Raw genomic sequence first — 10,522 nt, 5'->3', positions numbered from 1 at the left:
TTAGGTTAGTTTCTTTCATGGCAAGTGCTGTCATACCAAGCTGAAAAATCAATACCATATGGCACAGCACTCAGAGAGCAAACTTGGAAATTAATTAAAGACGAAGTACTTCTGTTAGGTCTCATAGCATAGTGCCTACAATTAGGCATGGCTGAACTGGTTTGGAAACACGAAGGCTGGGCAACACCTTCACCCAGAGCTGAGCTGGACACTCTACCACTCTGGGGTCAGAATAAGCTGTAATCTCCCTTTCTTTATTCCCAATGGAGATAATATTAGAAACATTGAAATCACTGTTTTACATGTTTTCCTGGATTTTCCTGTGTCTCACTTCCAGCTTGCTGCAGGCCAGGGCAGGGAAGGGAATCATTTGTTCCGGGAGGCTTCTGCTTGGCAAGTTGCTGGGTGTGAACACAGAGAAGATGCTTCCTGGGGGCTCACCGTGCTCCTGGGCTTGGAGCTGCCAAAGCCATGGGAGGCAGCAGAAAGAAGAAAATACACATTGGTTCAGATGTTGTGACAATGAACACTGGATGGACACTTAGAGAAAGAGAAGGGTGATTTGAAGGCTGGGTGGGCAGAGGTGTCTGGGGGACAAAGAAGGCTGTGTGGTGGGGGAGAGGTGAGGCAGGGAAAAAAATCAGCCTTCAAGTCATCAGAGGAGCAACCAGTTCTCACATTTGCAGCCCAGGCACTTTCCCATCACTCCTTCACCACCTGGGACCAGTGACTTCTAAGCAAATCTAGTTGGCCCTGAGCTTTTCCAACACTCCCTTGCAGTCACAGGCTGTAGCTGGGGCTCTTGGAGGGGTGAGGTATGCCCTATTCCCCAGCACATTAGTGAATATCTGAGGACCAGCTATATCAGGTTTTCCTATGGAAGCAAAAGGTGTGTCTGCCACAGACTGGGGTATTTTACGATGTTACATCCAAAGTGAGTGCAGAGAAGCAGCAATACCCATGGAACCTTGATAAGTTGCCTGCACTAGGATCCAGCAAAATTTGGCTCCCTGCTCTGCCCCGTCCTGCTGCCTGGACATGGGCAAGTCCCTTCCTTTCCCTCTGCCCATTCCATATAGTGCACAGGGCAGATGCCCATCACTGCTGACATCCTCCAGGCTAAAGCACAGTAAGCTCCCCCACACCTCTGTATCTAGATAGGTACTCTCATGGGACCAAAAAATTTTCTGCTCTCTCAAATGTAAAAGAAACCTGATGTGGTGATAAAATCCTGTTGGAAAGGAAAGGAAAGGAAAGGAAAGGGAAAGGAAAGGAAAGGAAAGGAAAGGAAAGGAAAGGAAAGGAAAGGAAAGGAAAGGAAAGGAAAGGAAAGGAAAGGAAAGGAAAGGAAAGGAAAGGAAAGGAAGAAGGAAAGGAAAGGAAAGGAAAGGAAAGGAAAGGAAAGGAAAGGAAAGGAAAAGGAAAGGAAAGGAAAGAAAGGAAAGAAAGGAAAGGAAAGGAAAGGAAAGGAAAGGAAAGGAAAGGAAGGAAAAAAGAAAAAAAAAAGAAAAAGAAAAAAGAAAAAAAAAGAAAAAAGAAAAAAGAAAGAAAAAAGAAAAAAAAGAAAAAAAAACGAAAAGAGAAAAGAAATAAGAAAGGAAAGGAAAGGAAATCTGACTCCATCTTTTGGGAAGTTTTATTTCCAGGGCACGGAGCAGAGTGGGACAATGTCTACCCCTCTTTTGGGAGATGCTGATTTAATGAATGTGGCAGCTATTGTGTGTGCTTGGGAGCCTCCCAGACGTTTTTCTTCTGCTGATATTTTCTTTTCTTTTCGGCTTTAATGAGTGTTTCAGTAATTGACTTGATGATTTCTGTTTAATTAGCACATTTTGGAGGAATGATCAAAAAAATAATAAGATAAAGTAATCAGACAAGCATAGTGTGGAGGAATAATAGCTCCTTTGTGGGGCTAATTGGAGTGGACAGTCCATCGGCTAGTTTGGGGCTCCTCACAGTTGGATATTCCCAGCCTAGCTGTGCCTTGTGCCTAGAGATTCCAAGCACCCATATAGACTCAGCTTTGGTAGTCATTTCAATTAGCTTTAATGAGCTGTGAATGAGCACCAAGGAGAACCGAGTCTGGACCTGACCTGTTTTGCCATTGCCCAGATTTTGCGGAAGGCTGTGGAAGCAAACGGAGTTTGCCCAAGACCTATGGCAGGTGCAGGGCCCTGGGTACCACCAGGAAGAGCATCTCCAGGGAGGGCTGTGTCCCAGCTTACACATCCTGTATAGGACAAGAGGGGGTTGCCCACAGGGATGTGAGATGGGCAGGTAAATGGTACTAGAAAGCAATAAGTGTGGAGGAAGCAAAAGGAGTGAAAACAAAAAGCACCAGCTGAAGGAGTAGCCAGAAATCAGAGCTGCAGCTGTTGTGCCTACTCCACTTGGGTTTCTTCCTGAACACTCTGTCCCTCCTGTTCCCATACATACATAAGGGTTTACACCTCTGGGACGGGTGGTAGTCTCCTCCCTAGGAGCAGGAACAGGGCTTTCCATGGGCTACATTACCTATAGCTCCTGGAGATACATGGGGTGAGCTGTCCTTGCTCACCAACCGCCAGTCATACCTTCATTCGAGGTTGTAGGTGTAGCACCTTGATGGCCATTTGTTTGCCCCGTGTTGGCTAGGAATTAATTAGGAGATGGGCTCCAGGCTGCTGTGACAGCTGTCTGCGTGCGGCACTTCCCAGCAGTTTGATTAAATCTGCGACACTCCAGATGTGAGCACCCTGTGCATTGGCACATGGTTTGCTCTTAAACTCCACTTAAACTGTGACTGCTCTTCTGGTTTTAATCAAAGGCAAATGCCTTAAGACAGAAATCTGTGCGGAGGAATTAATAGGGATGTCTCTAGGGCATGCAGAGTGGGACATGGAAAGGGATCCCCTGTGCCAAATTAGGGCTGAAAACACACTTGCAGTAAGCTTGGCTGGCGATGCTACAGAACTAAGCAGGTGGTGTGAATGGCCAGCTGTGGCTGCGCTCACCCTCCAAACCTTTTGCTTCACCCACATTAAGTTGAGCTAGAAATGAAGCACTTCTCACAGCCTGGCAGTGTAGCAACCACAGGTTTCCTCATTCATTTAACCTGTCTATGCTGCCTGCCCCTGCAAATCCATCACCCCAAAATGGAGGATTACTTGGCAATTACGTATATCTCCTCCTAACTGGCCAGAAGTGCACACACAATCCACCACTCAGCCCTGGCAGCAGCCTGAGGAAAGTCTCATTGCCTGCATTTTGGGGAGGAGGCACACCTGTAACTCAGAGGTGGGGATTTAGCCTTGCAAAACACGGACGTGATTGGCTGCAACACACCTGTCTTTGCTCCCTTCTCGCCTCGTTATGGGCTGTTTCTCAGTTCCTTTTCATCCATGTATCAGAGGCAACATTTTCACAACATCCCCATATACCCAGCAGGACACGGAGGAGGTGGAAGAAAAGCCCTTTTCCTTCTGTCCATGCTTATCAAGGCTCCCACCGCTGCCAAATTGCCTGTGTTGCCATCAGCTGGCTGCTTACCCTGCTGCGCTCCACTTCTGGGCCACCCTACACCCAAGGTCCGTCACGGCCACCAGCAGGCTGGCTGAGCTTGCCCTACACAGCAGGCACCCAAGGGCTGTGGCTTCAACATCATCCCTGGGGGCTAGGCTCCAACCTGCTCCCGTGCTGGTTTGCCAGGAGCTGATGCAGGTGTGAAGTATGGAGCTGGCAGGGAGCACCGGGCTGTGACTACTGGTGCAGGTCCAATGGACAAGTGTGCACCAAGAGCTGGGCTTTTGGAGATGGATTCTCCATCCAGCCTGGAGCACAGGAGCCTCTTCCACCCCAAGCTGCCTGAAACTGTCAGATGGTCCTTTATTATTGACCTGATTCATATCTAAACCAGGGAGGTGAAAGCTGTCTTATCCCATTACTAATCCCCTAAACCAGGCCCTTCAATACCTTTTCCTTGCTACCCCCTCCTCATTGCTACAGCAGGTGGTTGCAGTGCCACATCCTTCTGGGGCTTTCCCTGAGCTTCATATCCCTGCAAAGACAGGGACTCAAAAAAACCCACCAGCCGCTGGCTCAGGAGCCATCCTCAGCTGAAGAGGGTCTGCCAGAAAACATTCTGCAAGGACTTGCAAGGCTTGTTCCTCGTATCTGAGGGGGACAGATTCAGGCACCTATCCCATCATATGTGGCATCCATCCCATACGGTGATACAGGTCATAGCAGGTGTCTGACATGGTGGTGGAGCGGCCACAGGGAGGAGGGGATTGTTCAGGGACTGTCCCACCTCTCTGTGTGCCTAGTACTGCAGGGTGCAGCAGGGATCAGAGAGCAAGGGACGGGGGTGCAGCACCAGCTGCAGGTAGCACTCACCCCTGGGACATGGGACCGCATCGGGGGTGGGGTGCTGTGGCCTTGGGCTGCTCTGGTAGAGGCCCATGGAGATTCTGGGTGCTGGGGAACCCTCAGGATGCCGGGCTGGCTGGCACAGGCACCCTGCCCACAGGCAAACCCCAGGGAAATTAGAGCAAGGGGCGATGTTTGATGTTCTGCTCTTTAAGCGATTAATAATCTTTTGGCGTCGGAGAATCAGCTGAAAATCTTCCCTGGAAAATAATGAGCAGAGAAACATTTACTGATTAGTCTAATCCCAGCTAATCCTATCTGATGAGCATATATCAAGATATCCTTTAACTGATTTATTGTCCAAAGGACCAGTGGAGATGCCCCTCTTCACCATGGCTGGGGGAGCCAGTGATGGCAGCAGGTGTGTCCCCCCACCCCATCCCACAGCCCTGTCCCAGGAGCTGGTGCATCACCGTCCCCTGTGGCACAGCCCTGGTCACCCTCCGCCCCGGGCAGCAGCGCCATATCCAGGCCACCTCGCCAGCGTGGGGAGATTTAATCGCTATTTCCATCTCAGCATCTATCGGCTTTCTCTTGGGTTTGAGCTTTTATGTTTCATAAACTGATTAGGAGCAATTATATGTGCTTTATCCCCAAACTTTCCAAATGCCAAGGCCATATGCATATTTAAGGCTTCATCATCTCTCCCAACAGCTCAGCCTCAATGTAAACTGCTGAAATCAAGCTGATTCGGGGACAACATCAAAAATTAGGGTTTTAACCACTAATATCTGCTTGAACAGGAAATTTGTTGTGGGTGGTGGCCGGATTATGGCTTCTAATTACTGTGGCAGATCCTCCCTGCCTAGCAGTGAAAGTCTCCTATTCCAGCAAAACTGAAGCAAAACCACTCTGGAGAAGTGAAGGTGCCCAAGGGGACCCTGGGGTGCTCTGCGCCTGGGCAGGGAGCAGCCCTGGGTGGCATTGCCTCAAGCATCCCTGCATCCTGAGCACATGGGGACCCCGAACTGGTGGTTTTGGAAGTGTGACAACCCCACACCTCCCATTCCCCGCACACCCATTTGCCTTTCTTTGGTGCCAAGCATGATGGTCTGGAGGGTCCCCCCCGCCAGCCCCCAGTGCCGGCCACGGCAATTATCCTAAATGAAAGTTATTGTTCTACTAATCCCAGGAACAGCTTGCGAGGGGAGATTTGGGTCTTTCTTTAATAATGCAAAGTTAATGCGGAGTCCCCTCGTAATTATCTTTATCAGAAGGACCCTCAGTTAATCTGACCATCCAACGAAGGCCTGGATCAGGCAGCCCGTGTAAGCCGGTTGTAAATCATTTCCATCAACAGATGAAAGGAAGGGGGAAAAAAAATTGCAGCCCAGGTGCAAGAATCTGGGAGCAAAAGGGAGCACAGAGGCCAGGCACCTCGAGGTGGCCCTGGCCCTGGTAGAAGACACCTGGGGTCATGGAGGGTCCTGCCCCATAACCCCTGGTTCTTCCCATCTCTGTCTTTGGGGTGTTGAGCCCGGTGGAATGTCCCATCTGGGAAGTGGTGCTGAAGTGTCATGGCATGGGATGGGGATACTGGGGACAGCAGTGCCAAGCCCTGGAAGAGGGGATATGAGGACACAGGAACAGAGCAGGGGGTTCCTGGAAGAAGACCGGGGGAGGGAACCCATGGGAATGTGAGGGCGATTTATGGGTGACCGGGCCGCGGGCCCCGGCCCTGAGGGGCGTCCCGGGGAGGGACTGAGCGGGACCGCAGGGGACCTGGCAAGGGGATGGTGAGGACCAAGGGGCGGAGGCCGAGGGGAGCGGAGGGAGGGACGGCGGGAGGGGGCGACGGGGGGTCGAGGGAGGGGCGCGGGGCCCGTGCAGGCGGGGAGGGGGCAGGGGCCGTTAATCCGGGGATTGGGAGCGCCCCCCCGCCGGCCCGGGGTGTGATTGGAGCCGGGGCCGGCGGCGGGACGATAAAAAGGGCGGCGGGTGGCGGTGCCCGCTCCGGACCGGGCTAGACGGCGGCGGCGGCGATGCCGGGCCGAGCGGAGCCGTCGGGGGGACGCGCGGCGGCGGGGCCGGTGGCGGTGCCCGTACCGGTGGCACCCGGGGCGGCGGCGCGGCCGGGAGGCGCAGGGCTGCGGTCCAAGGGCTTCGCCATCACCGACCTGCTGGGGCTGGAAGCCGAGCTGCAGCCGCCCCCCGGGCCCACTCCCGCTGCCACCGCCGGTGGCTACGAGGGCGGCGGGGCGCTGGGGCTGGGGTTGGGGCTGCTCTGTGGCCTGGGGGGGCCGGGCGCCCCGTGCCTGCTGCCCGCCCCTCTGCCGCTTCTGCCCGCCCGCGGCCCCCGCCCGCCCCCCGGGCCACCTCCTGCCGCCCGCCGCCACAAGGAGAACATCTCCGGTGAGCAGGAGCGGGGTCGGGGGTGGCCGCTCAGGCGCGCATGGGGATCCCCGTCCGGAGCCGCTGCCGGGGCTGCCTTGCACTGCGGCCGCAGCCAGCATCCTCCCCCCGGTCCGCGATCGGCTCCCGTGCTCCCCGTCCCGACCCTCTGGCAAGGATGGGCTCCCACCCCCTGCCCCGGGATGGCATCACCTGTGTGGCGCCCCGGGCTCAGCTGTGGGAGGGGACCCCTTCCTGCCTCGGGCCCGCTCCCTGCGGGCGGCTGCAGCCGCGTTTGGGGAGCTGGGTTTGGTCCCTCCGCTCTCGACGGGAACGTGACTCTTCCCCTCCCGCATGCTGCTGCCAGATGAGGACAGTCTGTCTGGGGACGCCAGCGACATGAAGATGTCCACCTCCCAGATCAAGAGGAAGAAACGCCGGCACAGGTAGAGCCCGGGAGCCCGGCTGTCCCCGTTCTCACCTTCTCGCTGCTGCCACCATCCTCCCGCTGTTCCTCTGATCCTCAGGCTAGGGCGGTGGGTATCCCCAAGGGAGGAAAAAGGAGGGCTGCAGCAGAGGTGCGGGGAGGATTTTCTGGAGGAAAACCTCAGCGTAGGGGGGGGGGCTGCCAGCCCCACTGCTTGCGTCTGGACTGTGTCACAGGATGCTCTCTCCCCTCGGCAGGACGGTGTTCACAGCTCACCAGCTGGAGGAGCTGGAGAAGGCTTTCAATGAAGCGCACTACCCTGACGTCTATGCCCGGGAGATGCTGGCCATGAAGACAGAGTTGCCGGAGGATAGGATACAGGTAGGTGGCAGCGATGGTCCTCTCTGTCCCATGAAGTCTGCGGGCTGTCAGCGCCCGGCCATCTCTTCTGCTCTGTGGCAGTGAGTGCAGGTGGTAGAAATGTGGTGGCAATGAAATGCTGCAGGGCGCCTGGGGGGCAGCTCAGCTTCTGTCCACTGGCATTGAACAGCCTCCAAATGGACATACAGAACCAGGGGACTGAGCTGGCCCCAGCAGCTGCTCCCTGCTGGCAGCTTGGCTCTATCCTCCCACTCAGGCAGGAGCTGAGAGCAATTCAGGAGCTGCTGGGCCAAGCTGTGTCCCACTAGTTTGCTCACTAGCTTGTCCCTTTGAGGGACATATGGCATTTCAGGGCCTGATCCTGCTTCACTGTGGAGCAGCTCATTGGCTTAAGAATGGGATAGCGGTCTGGGCAGCAGCCCAGTTATATCTGCACCCCTCAAGCCTTCAAACACAGGAAGGGGGTATGGAGAGGGATCTGAGCACCCTCTGTCATCACTGGTCACTACATTATGGAGCCCTTTTCCTGAAGAGGTTGGTGCTCCATGGATGAGGCAGAGAGGCCCTGCGGGTAGGCACAGTGGAGGGTGACTTTGGCTGGAATCACCCTCCTGTGTCACAATCAGCCTAGTGTTAACATGTGCTCCCTCTCCTCCCCTTCCTCCCCTCTCTGACACCCATGTGTGTGCCCTCCCTCGCACTCTTCCCCATACACCACCCTGGCTGCCCTCCTGGTGCTGCCTGCGTGTCTGCATTCACACACCCAAACCCTTCCATGCACCTCCATGGCTGCCCTTTTGCCCTGGATGCACATTCCCCTGTGCCCACTGGGCCCTGGACACCTGGCCATGGGGACTGTCTCCTCCCCAATCCCACCCCTCCGTGCTCTCCTGGCTATTACCCCTGAAGGTTTGGTTTCAGAACCGAAGAGCCAAGTGGCGGAAGCGGGAGAAGTGCTGGGGCCGGAGCAGCGTGATGGCCGAGTATGGCCTCTACGGGGCCATGGTGAGGCATTCCATCCCTCTGCCTGAGTCCATCATCAACTCTGCCAAGAGTGGGCTGGTGGGATCCTGCGCCCCGTGGCTGCTGGGTGAGTGGGACCGTGGGGCTGGGGGGGTTAGGGTGCAGCTGTGGAGTGAACGGCCCTTCTTCTTTCATATGGCTATCTTTGCCTTTTCCCAGAAAAGAACAGGGGCTCGACCCTGAGCTGGACGCTGCCAAGTGTCCTGGGTTTTCCACTCCCTCCTTGCAAAGAACAGCTAGGAAAACCTTTTATTGCTGTGTCAGACAGGTGCCTGCATGTGGCTAGGTATTGCTTTGTAGTGCTAGCAGGCAGCATGGGAGTTGCAAGGTGCCTAAGAAGTCATCATTCCCCCCCAAGCTGAAGATAACTAAGGTAGTTAATGCTACCTTAGAGCTACCCTCTGCTCATACACAGTCAAAATCAGGGATGAGCCATTACACCACCCCTCTCCTTGTACTGCAAGGGGAGGTATGGACTAACTTTGCCACATCCATTCTCTTGGGCTGCAGAGAGCAGGTGGCAGGGCTCTGGGTCAGGAAAGGCTGGTAGCTAGAGAGAGTTTTCCCTAGGATGCAAGCGAGAACTTGAAGGAAGCAGCAGGAGTGCAGGAAGTGATGATGAGCAGTCCCAGGCAGAAATAAGCAACCAGCACCTTTGCCTTTGCTCTCTCCCCTCTGCAAGGCATGCACAAAAAATCCATGGAGGTAAGCAGGAAGGCAGAGAGCCAAGAGAAGCTGGCAGATGGCTGGCGAACGGAGCAGGAGGAGGAGGAACTCAAAGAGAAGCAGGCCAGTTCCCAGAGGGGCTCCGACAAGCTTGGCCCTGCAAAAGACTCAGAGGACACAGCCATTGACCTCTCCAGGACAGCCAAGCACGAGAAGAGGGGTGTACTGAGGCAGTGCATCAACGGGACACCCCCCCCCGAGCAGAACGACAGGGACCACTGAGCTTGGGCTGCCCTGGAGGAGGCCAGACCTCACAGAGTCCTGGCAAGATAATAATATTTATTCATTTATTGATATATATATTTTTTCTTAAATAATGGAACTTCTATCTGAATTCAGGGCATTTTAAAACTGAGCACACACATCCCCTTGTCCCCTCACTTTCAAGCTGTTCACTTCTCAGCGGAGCCAGGGTGGAGGGTGGGAGAAGTGTCCCAGCAGGGCCAAGAGCAGTGCGAAAATGGGACTGCATTGTGGTCAGCACAGAATGCTGCTGGAGAAGAGCCATTCTTTCCTTCTGGGCTGTGACCACTTCCCCAGCTAGCCAGGAGCACAAAGAGGAGCAACGCAATGGGAGTCGCTCCCTCCAACACGCAGGTGCAAAGCTGGTGCAGGAGTTTACAGACGTCTTCTCCAAGCACAGCGCCCACGTGCCAGTCCTTCCATGTTGAACACGCAATTCTTCCACCTCGAGGATAAGCAGGGTTTTTAAACACTGTGGGGTTCATCCTCAAGCTGGTGTAACCTGAGGATGTATAAACACTCAGGTTTACAGTTTCTGAGGATCTGGCCTGCCAATGCAGCCTTATCACTGGATGTACACTGTGTAGCTTCCTTAACTCACATTTGGGAGAAGGGGGTAAAGACATTTTTGTTTATGCAATGATTTTGTACACTCTTGAATGTTACCTGCAACACTATGCATAATAGAACAGACCTTTTTGAAAAGCAAGCCATAGTACCCCAGAGCAATTAAACAATTTTGTGAATTGTCAGAAGAAGATATTTTGTAATTGTCTGTAAAAAATGTTAATGTCAGAGCTGTTTCTTGGTTGCCCCATATTTGTGTCTAAAAGCACTTTAGTGATCTGGATTTTTGAATGTGGCTCTTCCTGTATTGTCCACCATTTATTTATTACACATCCATAAATAAAATTGTGGTGTATCTTTGGTTTTCATTCTCTGCATTGCAATTTATACCTTCCTTTGGCACATCTTGTGGCAGTT

General features: G+C 53.9%; 1 protein-coding gene and 1 long non-coding RNA gene across 3 annotated transcripts; one reads left to right on the top strand and one right to left on the bottom strand.

Moving 5' to 3' along the window:
* Nucleotides 1-9: 9 nt before the first annotated feature.
* Nucleotides 10-7,433, bottom strand: LOC135410903 (uncharacterized). The gene is made up of 3 exons (XR_010428930.1): nt 7,220-7,433; nt 4,375-4,607; nt 10-460 (listed from the first exon to the last, which is right to left on the bottom strand). It is a non-coding gene; the product is annotated as an uncharacterized LOC135410903 (long non-coding RNA).
* Nucleotides 6,288-10,473, top strand: VSX1 (visual system homeobox 1). Of its 2 annotated transcripts, none has more exons than XM_064647809.1 (5): nt 6,288-6,759; nt 7,106-7,184; nt 7,423-7,546; nt 8,456-8,636; nt 9,252-10,473. In XM_064647809.1, exons 1-5 carry the CDS (start codon nt 6,390-6,392, stop codon nt 9,515-9,517), a joined length of 1,020 nt encoding a protein of 339 aa, XP_064503879.1. In that variant the 5' UTR covers nt 6,288-6,389; the 3' UTR covers nt 9,518-10,473. The 2 variants fall into 2 exon arrangements, with proteins under 2 accessions (XP_064503879.1, XP_064503881.1); XM_064647811.1 differs by having other exon boundaries at nt 6,301-6,759; nt 8,468-8,636.
* Nucleotides 10,474-10,522: the final 49 nt, after the last annotated feature.

This window comes from Pseudopipra pipra, chromosome 3, assembly GCF_036250125.1.
Source record: "Pseudopipra pipra isolate bDixPip1 chromosome 3, bDixPip1.hap1, whole genome shotgun sequence".
NCBI classification, from domain to species: Eukaryota; Metazoa; Chordata; class Aves; order Passeriformes; family Pipridae; genus Pseudopipra; species Pseudopipra pipra.
Note: the sequence above shows the minus strand (reverse complement) of the source record. Positions and strands in the feature narration are given on the sequence as shown.

Bases quoted from the DNA above. Each gene is read 5' to 3' on its own strand.
- VSX1 (XM_064647809.1), top strand. From the start codon at position 6,390: ATGCCGGGCCGAGCGGAGCCGTCGGGGGGACGCGCGGCGGCGGGGCCG. The intron at 6,760-7,105 runs GTGAGCAGGAGC...TGCTGCTGCCAG, and splicing joins CCACAAGGAGAACATCTCCG to ATGAGGACAGTCTGTCTGGG. The intron at 7,185-7,422 runs GTAGAGCCCGGG...TCCCCTCGGCAG, and splicing joins AGGAAGAAACGCCGGCACAG to GACGGTGTTCACAGCTCACC.